Raw genomic sequence first — 22,257 nt, 5'->3', positions numbered from 1 at the left:
ACTGCAATGGTTAAGTGCATCATAAAAGCAATTCTGCCTCCCCCCATTGAGTTTGCTTGCCAGAAATTGGCTGGGAAGATTACAAATGGTGATGACTCCAGAAGACTACAACTGTCATAAACACATCTCAGTTGCCAAGTGCCTGAATTTTGATCATCTGACTAGGGGGAGGGTGCTGCAATGGTCCTAAGTGTGCTAAGTGTGAAAAATGATCATAATTCACTTTTTTCAGCACTGTTGTAACTTTAAATGGTCACTATATGAGCTGTTGTAAGTCGAGGACTGCCTGCATCTACCATTCTTTGCCAAGGATCCAAAGTTTGATCGCATGACCATGGGGATGCTGCAATGGTCGTAAGTATGAAAATCGGTCATAAACCATTTTTTCCCTCTATTGTAACTTCGGTCACTAAATGAATGGGTCTTAAGTCAGACTACCTGTACGCTCCATTAGCTTCACTGAAGAAGCTTTCATCCCGCAGCAGATTAACTGAATTGATTTGAACTGATAATACACAGCAACACACATTCACAAGTTTGCTTCCTGAAGATCCAGTAAAAAAGGCAGCAGTCATATAAAATGGGCTGTTTCTCCAGAGCAGTGTGTTCAAGGCCAGTGTTCACACAATCCGTGAGTTGCTTCATTAGACTTATGAATCACCAAAATACACCCAGCTGTAATGGCTCAAGTTTGCATTTCTAATCCAGCTGAATGGACGGCAGAAGACCACCCAGGTTGGGAAAAGTGGTCAAAAATGGGTAAAAAAAAACTTTTATTCTCTACAGGTTGCAACTACAATTAGGACCAAGATTTCTGTTGCGAAGTAAGTAAGGTGCTTGTTAAGTGAGTTGACCTTTTGCCAAATCACTGCAGTGACTCATGGTCATTAAATGAATCACACGGTCATTAAGTGAATCTGGCGTCCCCCATTGACTTTGCTTGTCAGAAGGTTGCAAATGGCAACCAATACTTTGCCAACTATTGTAAATACATGTCGGTTGCCAAGCACCCAAATTTTGATCATGTGACTATAGGCATTCTGCAATGGTCAAAAGTGGGAGGACTGGTAGTTAAGTCATTTTTTTCACAGTGATCATTTTAACTTTGAAAAGTCACTAGATGAAACATTGTAATTCGAGAAGTATCTGTATGGCATGCATTCGTTTGTCAGTGACAACAATTTCTTCAATCAGAAGCCACATTTTCTTTAGAGATGAATATGATAAAGGATTTCCACTGAAACTCATTTTTGACCCCTGAATACAATTCAGTGTTATGTTAAAATATTTAATTTAATAGCTGGAACAATAAAGTTATAATGGCTGCAGTTGATTGGTTGGAGAGTGCGGATTCCTACCTGAGGCAATCTACGTTATGATTGGTTGGTGGGTGTAAAGGGGGAGTTTCCCTTTTTTCCCACCTTTTTTCTTCTGTGGGCTCTGTAAGCTGTTCTCTGATTTACCTCATGACGTGGTGATGTGCCTGACTATCTTGTCTGCTGTAAATATAAATGTAAAATATATTTATTTATATAAAACTTCCAAGTTCGTGTTAGCATCTCTGACTCCATTTGGATACTGGCTGTGCAATTCCTTGACATCAAAGCAAGAAGCCTTCCTGGAATACCCCAAAACACGTGGATTTGTGCCCCGTCCAAAATGTGAGTTATTTTTTTAGTGTACAAAGTTCATACAGCACCTAAATTTCATAGGCTATTTAAAGTGGAATGGATTCTCAATTTCTACTCAAGTCTATCATGGCTTGCAATTTTATGGGTTAACGTATTTATTTGCATATTGCCTTTGGTATTTTTATTATTTTTAGAAATAACTCAAGGCAGCAAGCACCCACCCTTTCTCCTCCTATTTTCCCCACAACAACAACAACCCTATGAGGTGGCTTTCATAGTGAAGGCAGGATTTGAACTCATGATCTCTAGCCTGGTTCTTAACCACTAGACCAAACTGGCTTTATAATTATTTGACTACAGTTCTTACTATTTCTCTTTGCTTAATAGCAAGCATCATTGAAAGCGTTATCTTCAACTGATCATTTGATTAAATACTAGAAAAATAGATCTTTAATATTTTCTAGACCCCTGGGACTCATTTGTGCCTCATTCTTTTATTTTCTTCATGTTTTCTATGTGTAACATGTGTTAGTTTCTATATTTTCTTTATAAAAACTAATTTTTTTAAACAACAACAACCCAGAAAATATCTGTGGAGATTCTCAGTCATCTGACCAGAACCTATGAAGCTTCTTGGATGAGAAGTGAAACATCTTTTTCTTCTTCAAAGAAAAAACACTCCAGTTGCCTTTTGAAAAAGAAGCACCTTTGAGGCAACCCAGAAAATAATTTTCACAGTGGCATCTTCCAATTCCCTTTCACGATCTTTTGCTGAACCAGAATATGTAATGCATTCAAATCATTCATGATGCTGGTTCTCTTTCCCAGAGGAAATCAGAACTCAAATAAAGTGACTTCCTTTCCCTGTTGCCAGAAAAAAAGCCCACAGACTCAGTCATTCTTTCAAATTTCCTTTATTGAGGGAATAAATTCCTTGGCTGGAACCTTTTGGTATCCTGTTCTACATGAGAGGGAAGTTTCTTTTAAAAAAAAAAGAAAATCAAAGGTACAAGGCAGGGACCATCCTTCCCTGCCTCGGGTCAAGATCCTGCCATTCGGCCAATGGAGCTCCAAACTACGTTAAAAGTAAAATACTAAAAATCTGCTAAAATTATATTGGACCCATATCATTTGCATTGTCAGATATAAGATTTAATTGCTGCCGCACACTTGGTCCCTCTTGAATGGATCACTCTGGAAGAGAAAAGAGAAGGATATAGTTATAGGGAGCAAGTAGGTTCCAGATTTTCAACTCTTCTGGCCTTGCAACTCCAACTATGACTATTTTTTTTATCATAATGGTAAAGATTCCCTCAAATCAAGGCCAACACCTGAGCCATGTAGTTTTCTTGGAAATATTTTGCCACTAGCCTTTTTTATTATTATTTTGACTTCACAATCTAGCGTCTAACTTTAGGATCTCCTCGTGGTCTCCCATCCCAATATTAATAAGATCCAACCTTCTATGGTTTGTCCAAATCAGTCAAAATACCACCACTTAACTGAGTTTGAAGCCCTCCATCAAATCACAGTTGCCGAACTTGAAACCAGGTCATGGATGTTCACAGATTCCCTCTGAGACCAAAAATATAACAAACCCCATAAATACTGACCTGGTTTGTTTTTATGCACCAGGTTAAACTTTCCACTAGAGTTCGGTACAATTAACATACTGGTGACATTGCTTGAAGTGGCCCTTAGGAGCCAAATCTAATGAAACAGACCCAAAGTGAGCCTGTTTACTAGTAATGAACGTTTGATTCTTCAAGCTTCCAATATCATCCACTTCCCAAACGTTTTGATAAAATGCATGGAGGCAGACGTGCTTGCAAAGGGCCATTGCTGACTTCAATCTCACCATTTTGGCCAGGACTGGTTTCTAGAAAGCTTCATAATTCCCCTACCACCCCTTACCCAGTAGAAGCTAGTTACTTCTCCCCCTTTCCTTGATTCTCAGGGACCGTTTCCAAAACAGGGGCTGCTGGTGGGGAAAGGAGCAGCAAGTTGGTCACTGGAGGCTTCTCCTTGGCCTCTGCAGGGCCCACTTTCCCAGGCACGTTGCTCGATCCAAAGAGGCTTTGCGGGGTCACATTGGGAGAAGAGGAGGAGGAAGATGAAACAACGGAAGCTGCTGTGCTGTGGGCAGGCTTGGCGGGCAGGCTCCCGGAGACAAAGGCGGTGTACTGATTCCAGAAGGAGAGGGGGCCCACCCCCACCAGTTGGGCTGGGATGTCCCGTCCCAGGAAGTCCTGCAGCTTGACTTGGCCTCCAGAGAGCACTGGCAGGGGCCCTTCCAAAGGCAGACGCCGTGCCCGCCGCATCTGGTTATTGCTCCAAACGTGGCTTCCCAGATGAACCTTTGGAGAAAAAGAAAATAGGAGAAGGAGTAGGGAGGTATAGACATGGGGCAAAAGCCAAAGGAGGAGTATCAGTATTTTTTTTTCCAATTTAGGAACTATGGGATGTCTTCACTCTGGCCCCCAAATGAGAAGAGAGGATTCCTTAGAAAAGAGCCTGATATCTGGGAAAGATGGAAGGCAAAGAGAGAAAGAGACGGCAGAGGATGAGATGGTTAAATAGTTCAATCGCAATAAACATGAATTTGGACAAACTCCAGGAGACAACGGAGGGACTGGTGTGCTATGGTCCATGGGGATGCAGAGAATTGGGCAAGATTTGGTGACTGAACAACAAAAACAATGCGATGTAAAGTTCATCAGTGTCTCCTGAGGTTGTCCATTCCTCAAAAGGGACAATATTCAGGAATGTTTAGAGAGAAAAGTGCACTTCCCATATACCAAGACTGTTTCAATGCAGGTGGTCCTCAACTTATGACCTCAATTGGAACTGGACCTTCTGTTGCTAAACAATGCAGCCGTTAAGTGAATCGTGACTGAATTTACAACCCTTTTTTGCAAATCTGGCTTCCTTCATTGACTTTATTGTCAAAAGATAGCTGGGGAGATTGCAAATGGTGATCATGTGTCCCCAGGATGCTGGAACCATCATAAATATAGGTAGTCCTCAACTTAAGACCACAATTGAGCCCAAAATTTATGTTGCTAAATGAGAAATTTGTTAAGTGAGTTTTGCCCCCTTTTGTCACTATTTTTGCCACATTTGTTAAGTGAATCACTGCAGTTGTTAAATTAGTAACAGGGTTGTTACTAATCTGGTTTCCCCATTGACTTTGTTTGTTAGAAGGTCACAAACGTGACGCCGTAAGCATCATAAATGTCAGTCAGTTGTCAAGCATCTGAATGTAAATCATGTGACCATGAGGATGCTGAAATGGTCATAAGTGTGAAAAATGGTCATAATTCACTTTTTTCAATGCCATTGTAACTTCAAACGGTCTCTAAGCGAATTGTTGTAAGTTGAGGACTATCTGCACAAAAAGATTGTGAAGCGTCTAAATCTCTGTCACGTGACTGTGAGTTTGCTGTGATCGTCATAAATTCAAGGACCGGATATAAGTTACTGTTTTCAATAGTATTGTAACTTTGAGCAATCATTAAAGTTGCAAGTCAAGGACTCTCTGTAAAGACTTAACAGCCAATTCATCAAGACAGGAAGCAGAACTTTTGAATTTTTCAACATTGGCCTCCACTTCAAAAGATGGTTATACAAAACAGGAACAACTTTCCATAAATAAGTTAAGGTGCCTTTTCAAGAGGCAACTGGATTTTTCTTTGAAGATGTTTCAATTTTGAAATTGAACAGCCCTCTCTCAATAGAGGGGAAGGATACAACATCATCTATCTCCAGTCTACAACACAGTTCTTTCAGTAGTTCCAAGAAGCCTTCATACCTATTGTATCACTTGGGTGGCCCTGAGGACACAGATAAATCTCCAAGTGACCTCAATGACTCTCTAAAAGAATGCAAATGACCAGCTGTCTGCAAGGAGTATAAATCCTTCCATTTCCCACCATCTAGTCAGAGCTGAAGAAGCTTCATTGATGAGAAGCAAAACATCTTCAAAGAAAAACAAGAAAGTCCAGTTGCCTCGTTGAAAAGCACCTTTGGGACAACCATGACCTGAATGATTGAGAATCTCCATAAACATTTGGCAGAATGGGATAATCCTTGCTTCTCTACAATTACCAGCATTCTGCACTCCAATCATGCTTGTGTGGGATGCTCGGCAAACTTGCTGATCGGAAGCAATAAGAGGAGGTGAAATCACATAGTATCTTCTCAAACTGTTATATTCTCTAATTTTCTTCTGAAGCCAGACTTAGGCAAATACACAACTGGCATGGTTGTTCAACAACTCAAAGAGAAACGACATGGCAAGCATGCTTGTCTCTTGCTTAGCACCAGTCTGAGAAGCGGGGTCTGGCCTTTCACATAAAGTATTAGTACCCCTTTTTAAAACCCTAGTAAGACCACAGCTGGAATGCTGTAACCAATTTTGGTCACCATACTACAAAAAGATGTTGAGACTTTGGAAAAAGTTCAGAGAAGAGCAACTAAAATGATCAAAGGCCTGGAGACTAAAACATATGAAGAATGGCTGCAGGACTTGGGTTTGGCTAGTCTAAAGAAAAGAATAAACAGGTGACATGATAGCAGTATTCCAGTATTTTTTTTTAAAATCCCATTTATATCCCGCCCTTCTCCGAAGACTCAGGGCGGTTTACAATCTAAGAAGCACAAATCAATGTACTTAGCAATAGCCTTCATTCTATGTATATGCCTGCTTATTACGCCTTTCGCCCCGCCCCCCCCAAGCGGCATTTTACAAAGGGGGTCACATTATTCACCAAAGCACCAGAGGGAAGGATGAGAAACAATGACTGGAAATTGATCCAAGAAAGAAGCAACCTGGAATTAAGGAGAAACTTCCTAACAGTGAGGACAATTAACCAGTGGAACAGCTTGCCTCCAGAAATCGTGGGTGCTCCGTCACTGGAGGTTTTTTAAGATGATCAAGACAAGAAGATCCAAATGATCATCAGAACAAGCCTATTTATACAGGTAGTCAATTTACAACCATTTGTTTAATGACTGTTCAAAGTTACAACGCTACTGGAAAAAGGTGACTTATGACTATTTTTCACACTTAGGACTGTTGTAATGTCCCCATGATCACGTCATCAAAATTCAGATGCTTGGCAACTGGCTCGTATTTATGATATTATAGTGTCCCAGGTCATGTGATCACCTTTTGCAACCTTCTGACATGCAAAGTCAATGGGGAAGCCAGATTTCACTTAGCAATTGTGTTACTAATTTACTCACTGTGTTACTAACTATACTGGGTTAGTAACTGAGTTAGTAACTAACTGCAGGATTTCACTTAACAGCTGTGGCAAGAACAGCCGTAAAATGGGGCAACACTCACTTAACAGTTTTCTTGCTTAGCAACAGAAATTTTGGGCTCAATTGTGGACGTGAGTCAAGGACTACCTGTACAGTTTAGTAAAATATTTGGAATTTCTGGGGATTATTTCAAGGTGGGGTACAGTTTAATCATACGTCAGCAAAGAACCTAAGGAAGTTGCAGCATAGGTTGCAGCATAGGATAATTAAATGCTTCTCCATAATCAGAAATGGCACAAGAGTAAAAGATGGTGTAGGACATCTACAGGGTTTCCTCAGGAACAGCAGGGAAGTGGTCTATCCTATTTTTTGACTTCCCAGTCTACAGATCTGGATTTCCTCCTAGTCTCCCATCAAGAGGCCAGTCAATTCTGTTTCCACCCACAGGACCACTTTGCTGAAGGTCCAAGATGGGTTAGCTGCAGGCACCTGTTCTTAGAAAGGCCCCATTGCACTAAGGGTGGTGGGGGACTATAGAGCACCAGGCTAGAGAAGGTTGGCCTACAGCGACCACCACCACAAAGGTTATGAAGGCCTCATCCTGCTGAATTGCAGATCATGGGAGAGTTGTGGCAGCACAACATCTGGAGAACATCGACAGGAAGAACGTACCCTTGCCTATCCCAAGGTTACCTCTAGAGTGCGAGAGAGAGAGCACATGAGGAAAGATACTTTCCTATCCAAGACCACAAGGGGCAGAGGAAGCCAGATGTCCCCTATCTCAGAGGTCTCCAACCTCTGGGGCACCAGGGACCAATTTTATGGAGAGAGGTTTTTCCGTGGACCAGAGGGCACGTGATTTTGTGTGCTGCCTGCATCTCGCGGAGGGGTTTTTTCTTGTTTGTGCAGACCAGTTGCTGGCATGCTGCGGCCCGGTACTGGTCCACGGACTGGAGATTGGGGACCCCTGCCCTATCCCACCGCCTTGATTTCTTACCTGGGGATGGGCAGTCATCGCATGTTTGCGCAAGGCTGCCCTGTCGGTGAAGGGCTGTTTGCAAATCCCACAGATCAGCACTGGTTCCTCTTTGGCTTGGCTGCCCTGATGCTGCTGTTTGTCAGATGGACCTTCTCCACCACCTTCTCCCTTATCCTTCTCTGGTTCTTCTTCCACCGGGACAGTTCCTCCACCCTCTTCTTCCATATTTCCCTTCTCTTCCCCATCCTTCAAGGGGAAGGGAGGGCTTTGGGTTCCCAGTGGAGAGGAGGAGGGTGCTCCGGGTCCTCCCTCTTCCCCCTCAGGCTGCCCCATTTCCTCCCCTTCCTTGGGAGGACCCAGACCTTCGGGACTGGAGACCTGCTCTGCCTTTTCTCCAATGCTTTCCACCGAGTCTTCGTCGGTGGGCTCTTCTTCCTCCTCCTCTTCCGATAGCTCTTCCTCCTGGGGGGCATGTGGCTGCTCTCGTGGTTTCTCCCCTTCTCCCAATGGGACCCCCTCTGGGGCCGAAGGCTCAGGCAGGAGAGCTCCGTTGGGGATCTGCCCACCCAGGTGCATTCGGACGTGCTGTTGGAGGCTCACGGCATTGGTGAACTTCTTCTGGCAGATGGGACAAGAGTTTTGTGCTCGGGCTGATGGGCTGGTTTTGTGGCCCACAAAGTGAGCCCTCAGGTTGCCCCTGGTGGAGAAGGCTCGCCCGCAGACCTTGCACTTGAAGGGGCGCTCGCCCCCATGCTGCCCGTAGTGGAGTTGCAGAGCTCGGGGACAGCTGAGGACCCTCAGGCAGATGACACATTGATTGGGTCCCGAAGATGCCAGAGGAGAAGACGATGCCGTGGAGCCGGCTGTGGATGGGGCCATGAGGGCCGCTCCCGAGGAGGACGGGGATCCCTGACGGTCGATCTTCTCCACCAGCTGCTGAAGCTTGGAGGTCTCCGAGGGAGAGGCCTCCAGGACGTAGGGGAAGGGCCCCACAGCTGGCCCTGTTTTGAAGTGATTGGCCAACAGAGCCCAGCTGGGCAAGGCCCCCACAAGCTTCCCAAGCTGAAGACGGGCCCCCTCCGTCTCTGATTCAGGAGGGGTGTTCTCGTCCCCCTTCCCCTTGGCTTCCACTGCCTTCATCAGGACCAGCTTGTTGAAACTAGGCAAGGCTTGAGCTGCGGCCGAAGGGGCCGTGCCAGATAGCAGGGTCAAACTCTCAGTGGCGCTTAGGGCCTTGCGCTCGGCCACAGGAAGGGCCCCATGTTCCTCTCCGGACTCAGCTTTTTCAGGCGGCACGGACATGCCATAAGGAAGCCCTGAAGTGGTCAGGACATAGTCCAGATGTTCCGGGACAGGGTGAGGGTTCATCTGGACATGGGGGTACTTCTCCCGGTGGCGATGGAAATGGACCTTGAGGTTGCCTCGGGTGGTGAAACGGTTCCCACAGATGTTACACTTGTAGGGACGCTCGCCGGTGTGGGAGCGCAGGTGGATCTGGAGGGCGCTGTCGCTGCCGAAGATCTTCCCACAGAAACGGCATTTGTGGCGCCCGCTTGGTTTCTCGCCTTCCAAGTTGGGTTCTCCTCCTCCTCCTCCTCCTCCTCCGTTCTTCTGTCGCAAGAGTCCCGGAGATGTGGCCTGCTCCAGACTCCGGGCAGTCCCTAAGCACTGGGCTGCCAAGACGCCCGTGGCTGTAGGGAAGGCTGGAGCCAAGAGCTGCTCAGCCTTGGGTACCCTGGTGCCACCAGGGAACGGGTGGTAGAGATGGAAGAATGCCGGCTTGGGCATATCTGGAGAGGCAGACACTTGGCTCCTCCCGGGCTCAGTCTTGATGGAAAAGACGGGCAAGGGAGGCTTGGGTGGGACAGACGCCACCGGAGCGGGTTCCGTGGTGGGGGCTGTAGCCCCAACCTGCCCCCATGAACTCAAGAGCAACACCTGGCGGCAGATCTGCTCCGTCATCTGCATCTGATGGAGCTGGCGTTGTTGCAGAACACGCAACTCTTCCAGGATGAGAGGGATGTTGAGGTGCCCAGTTGGGAGAGCGGTGGAGGGAGGCAGGGTTGGGGGTGGTGGTGGAGGAGGAGGGGGCCGGGAAGAGGCAGATTCTTGGCTTGGCTCGGTCAACAAAGGTCCAGGCTCCACTTCCATGCTTGGAGAACTTTCGGGGTGGACCTCAACGGAAGAGGTGGATGAGGAGCAGACGCTAGAGTGCTCCTGGCCAGCGGCGGGAGTAGTCGCAGGAGCGGCTGAACTGGGGGCTCGCTCTGAGAAGCAAGTACTGGTGTGAGCGGATAACTCGGAGGGTTCCTTGAAGGTAGTGTGGCAGGAAGGGCAGGAGAAGGGGCTGGAGTCATCCCCAGGGTCTCCTGGGAAGACAGAAGAAAGAAAAGAGAAGAAGGGGACAGAGTTACGTCCAGATCCGTAGTAAATAAATATATAAATAAATAAATACAGAAACATAAAAAACTGATGGTAAACAAAGACTTATAGCCACCACTGAACTCAAAAATTTCTGACGTTAAGTGAGACATTTGCTAAGTGAGTTTTGCGGCATTCGATGACTTTCCTGGCCACAGTTGTTAAGTGAATCACTGCAGTTGTTAAAATTGGTAACACGGTTGTTAAGTGAATCTGACTTCCCCATGGACTTTGCTTGTCGAAAGGTCTCAAAAAGGCGATCACATGACCCCGGGACACGGAAACCGTCCTAAAAATGAACCAGTTGCCAAGCCTCTGAATTTTGATCACATCACCATGGGGATGCTGCAAAGGTCGTAAACTACGAAAAACAGTCGTCCGTCACATTTTTCACTGCCGTTGTAACTTTGAATGGTCACTAAATGAACTGTTGTAAGTCGAGGACTACCTGTAGTCCATTGTGTCTGCCCTTTGAGGTTTTTTGTTTTCTTTTAAATTTATTTATTTTTTTATTTTCTTCATTTCTGTTTATGTTTATCCCAAACATGTTTAAACTCAGTTACTAAGAATTGACCCATGAATTGGTTCCGGATTTCCACTATTCTTTCTGTGAAGCAATACTTTCTAACATTGTGTTTGAACTTCTCTACTGTCAGTTTGAACTTATGCCCTCGATTTTTGCTTAATATTCAAAATGCAGGTAGTCCTCGACTTAAAACCGTTCATTTAGTGACCATTCAAAGTAACAATGGCCCTGAAAAAAAAGTGGCTTACGACTTGTTTTCACACCATTTCAGCCTCCCCGTGGTCACGTGATCCAGATTCAGCCGCTTGGCAAATGACTCAGATTTATGACAGTTGCAGTGTCCCGGGGTCACGTGGTCCCCTTCCGACAAGCAAAGTCAAAAGGGAAGCCAGATTCACTTAACGACGGTGTTATTAATTTAACCTCTGTAGTGATTCACTTAAAAAGTCTGGCAAGCAAGGTCATAAAATGGGGGCAAAGCTCACTTAACAAATGTCTCACTTAACAACATAAATTTTGGGCTCAACTGTGGTCGTACGTCGAGGACTACCTTTAGTGCCTTCTAAACCTTATTCAAGGGACGTGGTGGCTCAGTGGGTTAGGATGCTGAGCTTGTCGATCTGAAGGTCGGCAGTTTGGCGGGTCGAATCCCGAGTGCCGCGTAACAGAGTGAGCGCCTGTTACGCGTCCCAGCTTCTGCCAACCTAGCAGTTCGAAAGCACGTAAAAATGCAAGTAGAAAAATAGGGACCACTGTGGTGGGAAGGTAACAGCGTTCTGTGCGCCTTTGGCATCTAGTCATGCCGGCCACATGACCACAGAGATGTCCTCAGACAAACGCTGGCTCTTCGGCTTTGAAACGGAGATGAGCACCGGCCCCTAGAGTCGGAAACGACTAGCATGCATGTGCGGGGGAACCTTTACCTTTACCTTTACCTAAACCTTATTCACACCCTTTCATATATTTAAAATATGTTTAATATATTTAAAAGGCTGCTGGTCCAGGTTAGGAGACTCCCAACCTCTGCATGATAATCCCTGTATATATATAATCTTAAATCAGATTGGTTGCATATTCAAAGCAGAGATCCACTAATGCGTGGCGGACCAGAAGTGGGGAAAGAGGGGATGTTTTTGTGGGAAGGGCAGGTGTTGCTCACACGAGTGAGAGTGAGAGCACCCGTGACGCTCACATGAGGCCCTGAGCGCTCACATGAGTGGGGGGCTGCAAGTCCAAGGCTCGCGTGAGTGGGGCCCCGAGCACCTGTGATGCTCGCGCAAGTGAGGCCCTGAGTGCCTATGATGCTTGCACAAGTGAGGCGCCAAGCCCCCCGACACTCGGGTGAATGGAGCAGTGACTGCCTGCAGTGCTCATGCGAGTGTGGCCCCGAGTGCCCGCAACTCTTGTGCAAATGGAGCCGTGAGCACCCGTGACACTCACATGAATGGGGCTGCGTGCACAGCACATGCAAGTGCATCAGCCAGCCTCTCACGCGGCCCGGTTGCAAACAGGCTACGGATCGGTGGTGGGCCGTGGCCCACAGGTTGGGGACCCTGCACTAAAGTTCAGTTGTCCCTCCAGCGGGATGTCTACAGTAGTCCTCAACATTCAGCTATTGCTTTCGTGACCGTTCAAAGTTACAATGGCAATGAAAAAGGTGATCTCTGGCCGGTGCTCACACTTACGACCATCACATCATCCCCATGGTCGCATGATCAAAATCTGGCGGCTTGGCAACTGGCGTGTATTTACGACAGTTGTTGCATCCCAGAGTCATGTCATCCCCATTTGCAAACTCCGACACGCAAAGTCAGTAGCGGGGAAGCTGGATCTGTGTGGTTCCCTTAACAGCTGCAGTGATTCACTTAACAACTGTGGCGACAAAGCTCATAAAATCGGGACCAACTCACTTAGCAATGCTTGGCAATGAAAATTCTGCTCCCAATCGTGCTCGAGGACTACTTATAATTCCACAAATGTTTAGCCACGGGGATAAAACCATGCATGTGGAGAGCAAGCAGGTTGGGGAAAGTTGGCATGGACTCTCAAAACAGGACAATCTGTGTGGGCTGGCATGGCCGCCGTCTTCTCCTGGCATACCGCTACTCATAAACACCGAGAAGTGCAGATGGAAAATTTCCTTCTGCCAGAGGCCCTTCTGACAAACAATACATCCAACGGATGTAATGCGATGCAGCAGTTAAAAAGATACTCGGCATTGCTTAGATGGTATCTGGGTTGTGTCCAGCTCTGGCCACTGTACGTTTCAAAGGGAGATGGCGAAACTGGAGAAGATTCAGAGATCTCCTCCCTGCAGATCGGGAAACCCAGCCTTGTGAAGGTCAGCGCAAAGATCTAGGCCAGATCTAGCTTGCACATGATATATTCCAAGGCCATCTACAAAGATCGGAATCAGAATAGAATAGAGCTGGAAGGGACCTTGGAGGTCTTCTAGTCCAGCCCCCTGTTCAAGCAGGACGCCCTATCCAGGGATAGGCAACCTTGGCTCTTTGATGACTCGTGGACTTCAACTCCCAGAATTCCTGAACCAGCATGGCTCAGTATGAAAACCTCTCCATTTCTCCTCAGCATGGCTGGCTCAGGAATTCTGGGAATTGAAGTCCCCGAGTCATAAAAGAGCCAAGGTTGCCTACCCCTGCCCTATACTATTTCAGTCGAAGTGGCTGTCCAGTCTCTTCTTAAAAACTTCCAGTGATGAAACACCTACAACTTCTAGTAGCAAGCTGTTCCACTGGTTAATTGTCCTCACTGTTAGGAAGTTTCTCCTTAATTCCAGGCTGCTTCTCTCTTTGATTCGTTTCCATCCATTGTTTCTTATCTTCAAGACCCCTCTGGCCACAAAAGTGCAAGCAGGATCAGTGTTTCAAGTCAAGAAAGAAGATTGACTGTTAAGTGATAGACCAGCCTGCCACTACCCTGGAGGCCTAAAAGTAGGATTATGGACAATGGAGTGCCTCGGAGAAGGATCCGATGGCTTGGCTTTATTGAAGATAGTTTAGCAGATTCTTGTTCTGAGTAATCAATTGGACTAGAACAGGGGTAGGCAACCTCGGCTCTTTTATGACTCATGGACTTCAACTCCCAGAATTCCTGAGTCAGCTATGCTGACTCAGGAATTCTGGGAGTTGAAGTCCATGAGTCATAAAAGAGCCGAGGTTGCCTACCCCTGGACTAGAATCAATGTTTCTCCACCCTGACATCTTTTAAGATATATGGACTTCAACTCCCAGAATTGTGCAGCCAGCAAAAGCCTAGACCAGGGGTAGGCAACCTCGGCTCTTTTATGACTCATGGACTTCAACTCCCAGAATTCCTGAGCCAGCCAAGCTGGCTCAGGAATTCTGGGAGTTGAAGTCCATGAGTCATAAAAGAGCCGAGGTTGCCTACCCATGGCCTAGACACATGTTTTTCAACAATCTCCTACGACAGGGCTTCTCAACCTTGGCTACATTTTTAAGATGTGTGAACTTCAATCCCCAGAATTCCCTAGCTAGCAAAGTTTAACATGTTTGTCAATAAAAGCTGGACTCTTACGACAGTGTTTCCTCAACCTTGCCTACTCTTTAAGATGTCTGAACTTCAGCTTCCAGGATTCTCCAGCCAGCCGTGACTGCCTGGGGAATTTTGGGAACTGAAGTCCACACATCAGCTGCCCAAAGTTGGAAAACCCTGGAGCAGATGACCCCACAAAATATAAGGCATGAAGTCAACTGGTTTTCCAGCTTCCTTAAACTGGTGGCCCTCCAGGATATAAGCAGCACCATTCCCAGAAACCCCAGCCCACTAGCCCTCATGGGGGCAGGGGATTTGGGGGAAGTGTAATCTAACACATCTCTAGTTCTGGCCCTGGGCTTTTAGAGATTCTCTTCCAGACCTTTGGGTGATCCTCAAGGACTCATCCTGCCATTTTCAATCAGGAGCCCTTGAGCCAAGCTGGGGAGGGAGAGGAGGGGAGGGAGGGAGAGAGAGAGAGAGAGAGAGAGAGAGAGAAAAGAGAGAGAGGGACAGAGAGAGAGAGAGAGAGAGAGAGAGGGACAGAGAGAGAGAGAGAGAGGGACAGAGAGAGAGAGAGAGAGGGACAGAGAGAGAGGGACACACAGAGAGAGGGACAGAGAGAGAGAGAGAGAAGAGAGAGAGCAGAGGGACAGAGAGAGAGAGGGACAGAGAGAGAAAGGGAGAGAGAGAGAGAGAGAGAGAGAGAGAGAGAGAGAGAGAGAGAGAGAGAGAGAGACCACCAGCACAGCAAAATGGTGGGTCTGCCTTTACTAACATTCAGTGATCAGGCCGATCAGGAGCCAAGTTTCTAGACCTCATGGTTAATCTTTCAAAAAAAAAAAAAACAAAGCAGGGAAAAGAAGCTAGCAGGACGGGCCAAGGAGGTAAGAAGAGAAGCATCCAACAGACTCAACCACCGCTTTGCAATCTTAGGGAACGAAGATCTCGTCTAGATCGCCTCCCACCCACCACCCACCCACCACCCACCCTCCAATGTTGTTTGCGGGTTTTTAAACCCGGCTGAGCGCACATACACACACACACACACACCCCTTCTTGCAGATCTGCTTCTTGGCGCATCCTAAAGCGAGGCAGGCGGGGAGGGAGGGAGGGGGGGAACGCCAAGAGGTCTCAGAGCCGTCCACCATATTGCTGCCTCCCCCCTCCCCTCCCCTCCCCCGAGGGTGGGGACGGATGGCGTGCTTTGGGGAGGGGGGAAGACAATGGGGAAGACCCCCGGAGAGGCGAAAGAACCGGCCGCGACTGGAAATGAGAGAGTGGGGAGATGGACCGGCCTGCTGGGGAAAGAAAGGGGGAAAAGGGGTGCCGGGGACCCCCCCATCCATCGCCCCCTTCCCTCCCTCCCTCCCCCGCCGCAGCCCCCCCCCCGCCTCCCCACCTGCGGGCTGTGCCATGCTAGCGCCCTCCGCCGGCTCCCCGCGCCCTCGGGGGCTGCTCATCTCGGCCGCTCCCGGAGGAAGAGGCGGCGGCGGCGGCGGGAGAGATCGGCGGGCGTGCGCGGCTCTCCCCCCACGGCTCTGCAGCAGGGACCTCTGGTGTCTGGAGGGCGGCTGTCGCCGGCGTCGCCACCAGGAGCCAGTCAGCCAGCGCGGGGCGCCCCCGTGCGCCGCGGCTCCGGAGCGCACCTGGAGGAGGAGGAGGAGGAGGAGGAAGAGGAGGAAGAGCAGGAGGAAGAAGGCAAAGAAAAAGGAGGGAGAGGAGGGAGGGAGCGATGGACAGGAGGAGGAGCAGAAGAGGAGGAAGGGAGCGACGGATAGCAGGAGGAAGAGGAGGATGTTGGAGGGAATGATGGCGAGGAGGAGGAGGAAGAGCAGGAGGAAGAAGGCAAAGGAGGAAGAGGAGGAAGGGAGCGACGGATAGCAGGAGGAAGAGGAGGATGTTGGAGGGAATGATGGCGAGGAGGAGGAGGAAGAGCAGGAGGAAGAAGGCAAAGGAGGAAGAGGAGGGAGGGAGCGACGGATAGCAGGAGGAAGAGGAGGATGTTGGAGGGAATGATGGCGAGGAGGAGGAGGAAGAGCAGGAGGAAGAAGGCAAAGGAGGAAGAGGAGGAAGGGAGCGGAGGATAGCAGGAGGAAGAGGAGGATGTTGGAGGGAATGATGGCGAGGAGGAGGAGGAAGAGCAGGAGGAAGAAGGCAAAGGAGGAAGAGGAGGGAGGGAGCGGAGGATAGCAGGAGGAAGAGGAGGATGTTGGAGGGAATGATGGCGAGGAGGAGGAAGAGCAGGAGGAAGAAGGCAAAGGAGGAAGAGGAGGGAGGGAGCGGAGGATAGCAGGAGGAAGAGGAGGATGTTGGAGGGAATGATGGCGAGGAGGAGGAGGAGAAGGAGGAGGAAGAAGATGGATAGAGGGAGAGATGGGCTGGAGGCTGGAGGCTGGAGGGAATGATGGTGAGGAGGAGGAAGAGCAGGATGAAGAAGGCAAAGAGAAAGGAGGAAAAGGAGGGAGGGAGCGATGGACAGGAGGAGGAGCAGAAGAGGAAGAAGAGGAGGAAGGGAGCGATGGATAGCAGGAGGAAGAAGGGGATGTTGGAGGGAATGATGGCGAGGAGGAAGAGAAGGATGAGTAGGATGAAGAAGGCAAAGAGAAAGGAGGAAGAGGAGGGAGGGAGCGATGGACAGGAGGAGGAGCAGAAGAGGAAGAAGGGAGCGATGGATAGCAGGAGGAAGAAGGGGATGTTGGAGGGAATGATGGCGAGGAGGAGGAGGAGGAGAAGGAGGAGGAAGAAGATGGATAGAGGGAGTGATGGACAGGAGGCTGGAGGCTGGAGGGAATGATGGCGAGGAGGGGGAAGAGGATGGAGGGAGCGATGGAGAGGAGGAGGAGAAGGGAGAGGAAGCAGAGGAGGCGGGAGGAGAAAAGAGGAAGAGGATGATGATGAAGGGTGCAATGGATAGCAGGAGAAGGAGGAGGAGGAGGTTGGAGGGAATGATGGTGAGGAGGATTGAGGAGGAGGAAGATGGAGGAGAAAGGAAGAAGAGGAGGAGGAAGAGAGAGAGAGAGAACGGGCTGGTGCTAGAAGAGAAGAAGGAAGCTGTGTGGAGGTTGCTTCTGGCTTCCCGTGTCTTCCCGCTGCATAAATCCAGATGACCGCTAGAAGGCGGCTACTGACCCTACACCTTTGGCCAGCCCAACGCCATCCGTTCCATCTATAGGGCCAGACACCCATCCCTCTTTCTCTCCGTGCAACTTGAACCCCGAGCTGCAATGTCTCAGAGGTGCTTTTTTCCAAATGGCAACTGGAGACTTTATTGATTTTGCCGCCTTTTTGTTAAGACCAGGAAGCTTTTTTCAGTTCTAGCTCATTGTTGGGGAACGGGAAGATATACACCCTTTGCAATCAGCCAGTTGTATAAATGTATACAAATGTATAAATCCTCCCATTCCCCACCAGTGAGTTAGAACTGAAGAAGCTTCTGGGATGAGAAGTGAATCGTCTTCAGGAAAAAAAATCAAGGAGGTCCAATTACCTTTAAAAAAAAAAAAAAGCCAAGGGTTTTCCTCTCCTCATCTGCTGCTTCCCACTTCCAGGCCCAGAAGCTGCCTGGATGGCAGAGGATGGCAGAGAAGAATGCAGCCCTTCCCCTGCTCAGTCCTGGACTTAATTTGAAATCTTGGACAAGAGACCACCAGGAAATCTTTGAGCTGTAGGCTAGGGGAGCAGGGAATACAATCCAGGAAGAAAACAGTGGCAAACCAGATCTGTATACAGGTGCCCCTCGACTTACAACAGCTCGTCTAGTGACCGTCTGAAATTACCTTAGCACTGAAAAAAGTGACTTATAACAGTTTCTCACACTTATGACCATTGCAGCCAATGGGGGTTCATCAGTCACAAATTCTTTTTTAGAGTTAAACATCCCCCTTCTTATGGCCAGTTGAGGATGAATGTTGTGCCAAAGAAGAAGACTTCACGTTTATTATGCTAGACTTGTGGCAAGGCAAAGTTTTATATGTTCATGATGGTTCTGAAGAAAACGATGTTTATTTCACTTTCTCTGTTTCTACAAGCAGTAAAAGGAAGATGCCTCCATATCTCCAAGGAAATGATGAATATATGTTTACTATTACAGTGTGACCAATAAATGATGCTCCAGAACTCATATTTCCAGATGGAAACTTATTTCCTCTCTTAGAATACTCCAAGAAATGCCTGAGCATAGATTCCATAAATATTGTAGACAATGACACAAGTGCTGCAGATCTGAATACTACAGTCCTTGGAAATTCAAATGCAGATTTTCTAGAAAATTTCCAAACTCCTGGGAAAACAATTGCTACCTTTTCCTATGAGGATTTACAACATGTTAATGTTTTCTTTGTCCACACTGGAGTTCACTGATCAAATGATTAAAATTCAGACACTTGACAACTGACTCATATTTATGACAGTTGCAGTGTCACACAATCCCCTTTTGCGACCTTCTGACAAGCAAAGACAATTGGGAAGCCAGCGTGACTTAACAACTCTGTTGCTAACTTCACATTTACAGGGACTCACTTCACAAGTGTGGCAAGAAAAATGGGGCAAAAACCCACTTGATAAATGTCTCACTTAACAACAGAAATTTTGGGCTCAATTGTGGTCGTAAGTTGAGGACTACCTGTACAGATTCCTGTGCAAGGATCAATCTCGACAGGTCATTAACCAAACTCTTTCCTAAGCATCACAACCGTGGAAAAAGTTGTACAAATTAAACAGCTTGGTTCTGGTGACAATAGTAGAGAAAACTCTGTGTGGGCATAAAATGGGTTTTGATGAGCTTTACAGAGGAATCTCTTTTCTCAAACAGGATACTTTGGACAAGGTGGAAATCAACTGAAGGTCAATTGATGGACAAGTTGACTTCTTTTGCAAAGCTGGTTTAATAATGCTTCACAGGATAAACCATCATTGACTGGATTTTCCAGATCCACTCAACCAAAGCTAAGCAGGCCCCACGCTGGCTTAAAACATGGTCTGAACCCACCAAACCAAGATAGCACTGGATAAAACTTGCTAATGAACCCTTCTGTGCAGTAAACCTGCTTGTCTTGAAAAAATTTCCTTATTTACTTATGATCCAATTTCTCTCCATTTAAATTAACTTTCCCCAACGTGATATTCTTTGGACTTCAAACAAACCCTTGTCCCCAAAATCAGAACCTTAATCTCTACCGGGGGGCAATTATTACTTCCCTTAAAACCCCTCCCCAGAAATCTGAGTGGGTTTAGAACAAAACTCTCCCTAATCTAATCTTATTTTCTGTCCAAATTGCATAAAATTGATTAAATAGAGTTTGCACATGTAATCATTCCCCCAGTTAAATTAAAAATTAAACTTCCGAAGGCTTCTGGGGCTGCTTGGGAAATTGGAAGGGCCTCGTGCAGATCCCCCGAGCTCTCTGTGCCATTTTTATTTTGCAGCTGAAAGTTGTGGTTTTTTTGGCAGAGAGGAACAAATTGCAATTTGCTTGTGTTCTACCCTCTCTTGTTTTCCTCTCTTTGTCTGGGACGGGGGTGGTGGTGGTGGAAGCTGGACCGGAGACAATCCAGTGCAATTGTCACCCGCAAGAGCTGCGAAGGGGGGTGGTGTGAGCGGGAGGGAGAAAATTTAAAAAAACCCCAAAAAACTAAGGTGGTGGGGGGGGGGGGAAGAAAGATCTAACTTAACACAAGAGAAACTATTTTGCACTTGGTGAGTTACTTAGCAACAGCACAAATAGCCGGGGAAGCAAGAGAAAAGAGGTAGTGTGTGACAAAAAAATATGGGGGTGAGGGAGTGTGACAGAATGCATATGGGGCTGATCATCTTCATTGGCTCTTGGGAACGCAAGAGATCTTTGGACCAGTGAGGTGGAAAAAAAAAACAACAACAACCAAGGCCTGCAGGATAGAGTGTGCAATGGAGGAATTTATGGACGACTTGTAAAGAAGAAACGGGTGACATGATAGCAGTGTTCCAGCATTTGAGAGGCTGCCGTAAAGAAGAGAGGGTCAAATTATTCTCCAGAGGACCAGAGGACAGGCCGAGAAGCAATGGATGGAAATGAAACGACGAGAGAAGCAACCAAGAAGTAAGGAGAAACTTCCTGAGAACAATTAATCAGTGGAAGGACTTCCCTCCAGAAGTTGTGAATGCTCCATCACTGGAGGTTTTTAAGAAGAGACTGGACAACCCTTTGCTTGAAATGTTATAGGATCTCCTGTTTGAGCAGTGGGTTGGACTTAAAGATCTCCAAAGTCCCTTCGAACTCTTATTCTGTTAAGGGATCAGTGTCTGTGTGTGTGGCTTGAAAAGGCTAGGAGCTGGTATTTGCTTGGAAAAAGTGTACTTTGGCTTGCTAAGATAAGTAGACTTCACTCAGGGTGTCAACAAAATATGGATGCAAGTAGATGGACAACAGTATTACGTGAACTGCCTGTCTACAGCTGTAGTTGCCAGACACCAGCCTGGCTGACTAATATTTTTAAGACCTGCAACTCTACAAACCATGTCTTGTTTACAACGTAGCAGTCACCAAGCTGGGGGCTGAAGTGGGATTTGGAATATTGCATGATTTGGTAACCTTAGTTTGCATTTTAAGGTTGTAATGGCTAGTTCCCTAACTTTGAGGGAGTAAAAGGAAATAAAGCTGCGGAAAATTGTGGGGTTAGGATTAACTCTCCCTACATTGGATCATACAGTGGCTATCTTTGGTCCTTTCCTGACTGCCAGCTTTCCGTTTTGCTCTTAATGCAGTTTGGCTCACTTCCTTGAGCCACCTGAAATTTTGATCTCCTGGATCTATTGGCAGGTAGGTACATTTTGGCAAATGGATACTAACAGAAGAGATGCTTCTGAACGGTGAGGAATAAAAGGAATGTTGTATCTTGAACCGGGAACCCCAAAAGGGTTTGTTTGACTGCCAATCCATTTGATGACCTTAGACTCCAAGCTGTTTCTCCTTTTCCAATTCTACCCCCATCCTTGCCAGATGTGCACAGCTGTCCTTGCAGTTCTGGTCATTTTATGAAAAAGTTACCCATCCACTCTCTGACCCAAAGGTGGTTTTTCCAAAAGGCAATTTACACTTTCTGGGTTTTCTTGTTTGAAAACTGAAGAAGCTTTTTGGATGAGAAACGAAACGTTTTCAAACAAACCCCCCCCCCCCCCCGAGAAAAGTCCAGTTGCCTTTCGGGAAAAGCAACTTAGGGACAACCAACCATGACCTGGAGAACTGAGAATCTCCAAAGACACCCACTGTCTAAAGTTTTCCCAGAGCAAGCTCCGCGTGTCCACGAAAGACCTCCCTCCAACACGAAGGAGGGTGTCACCAATATTACACACCCAACTGCATTAGTTGGGCTTCCGAAGGAGCCTTAACGCCTCCAAAGGCAATCATTGCTAGCCTCCACAAATATCAGGGTGTTTGGATGTAGGAGGCTGAAATAATAATTATAATAATAATAATAATAATAATAATAATAATAATAATAATAATAATAATTAATAATAATAATAATAATAATAATAATTAATAATTAATAATAATAATAATAATAATAATAATTATAATAATAATAATAATAATAATAATAATAATAATAATAATAATAATAATAATAATAATTAATAATTAATAATAATAATAATAATAATAATAATAATAATAATAATAATAATAATAATAATGATAGACAAGGAAACAAAATATTTGCATGCCAGAGGGGCAGGCATTAGGGAAGAAGGCATTTCAATGCATCTGCCTAAAACCTTCCCAGTCATGAGCCCATCAGCAAACAAGCAAGAATTCTAGCAATCTTAGCAAAGTTTGCACAAGTCAGCAAACTAAATTTCCCAAGATGAGCCTTTCGGTTTAGGTTTTTTTTTCCTTCTTCTTCTTCTTCTTTTTTTTCCCTAAAGGTGGGGAGCCGAG

The 22,257-nt window shown here is 46.7% G+C and overlaps 1 protein-coding gene across 1 annotated transcript; it reads right to left on the bottom strand.

Annotated features, from left to right (window-relative positions):
• Positions 1–2,446: 2,446 nt before the first annotated feature.
• SALL2 (spalt like transcription factor 2) lies at positions 2,447–15,801 on the bottom strand (the record flags this gene model as incomplete). Its single annotated transcript, XM_083376087.1, has 4 exons — positions 2,447–2,825; positions 3,546–3,988; positions 7,897–10,247; positions 15,741–15,801. 3 exons carry the CDS (start codon positions 15,799–15,801, stop codon positions 3,560–3,562), a joined length of 2,841 nt encoding a protein of 946 aa, XP_083232213.1. The 3' UTR covers positions 2,447–2,825; positions 3,546–3,559.
• Positions 15,802–22,257: the final 6,456 nt, after the last annotated feature.

This window comes from Vipera ursinii (assembly GCF_947247035.1).
Source record: "Vipera ursinii genome assembly, chromosome: Z".
Classification (NCBI taxonomy): Eukaryota; Metazoa; Chordata; class Lepidosauria; order Squamata; family Viperidae; genus Vipera; species Vipera ursinii.
The sequence above is the reverse complement of the archived record's forward strand: the minus strand, read 5'-3'. Positions and strand labels throughout refer to the sequence as shown.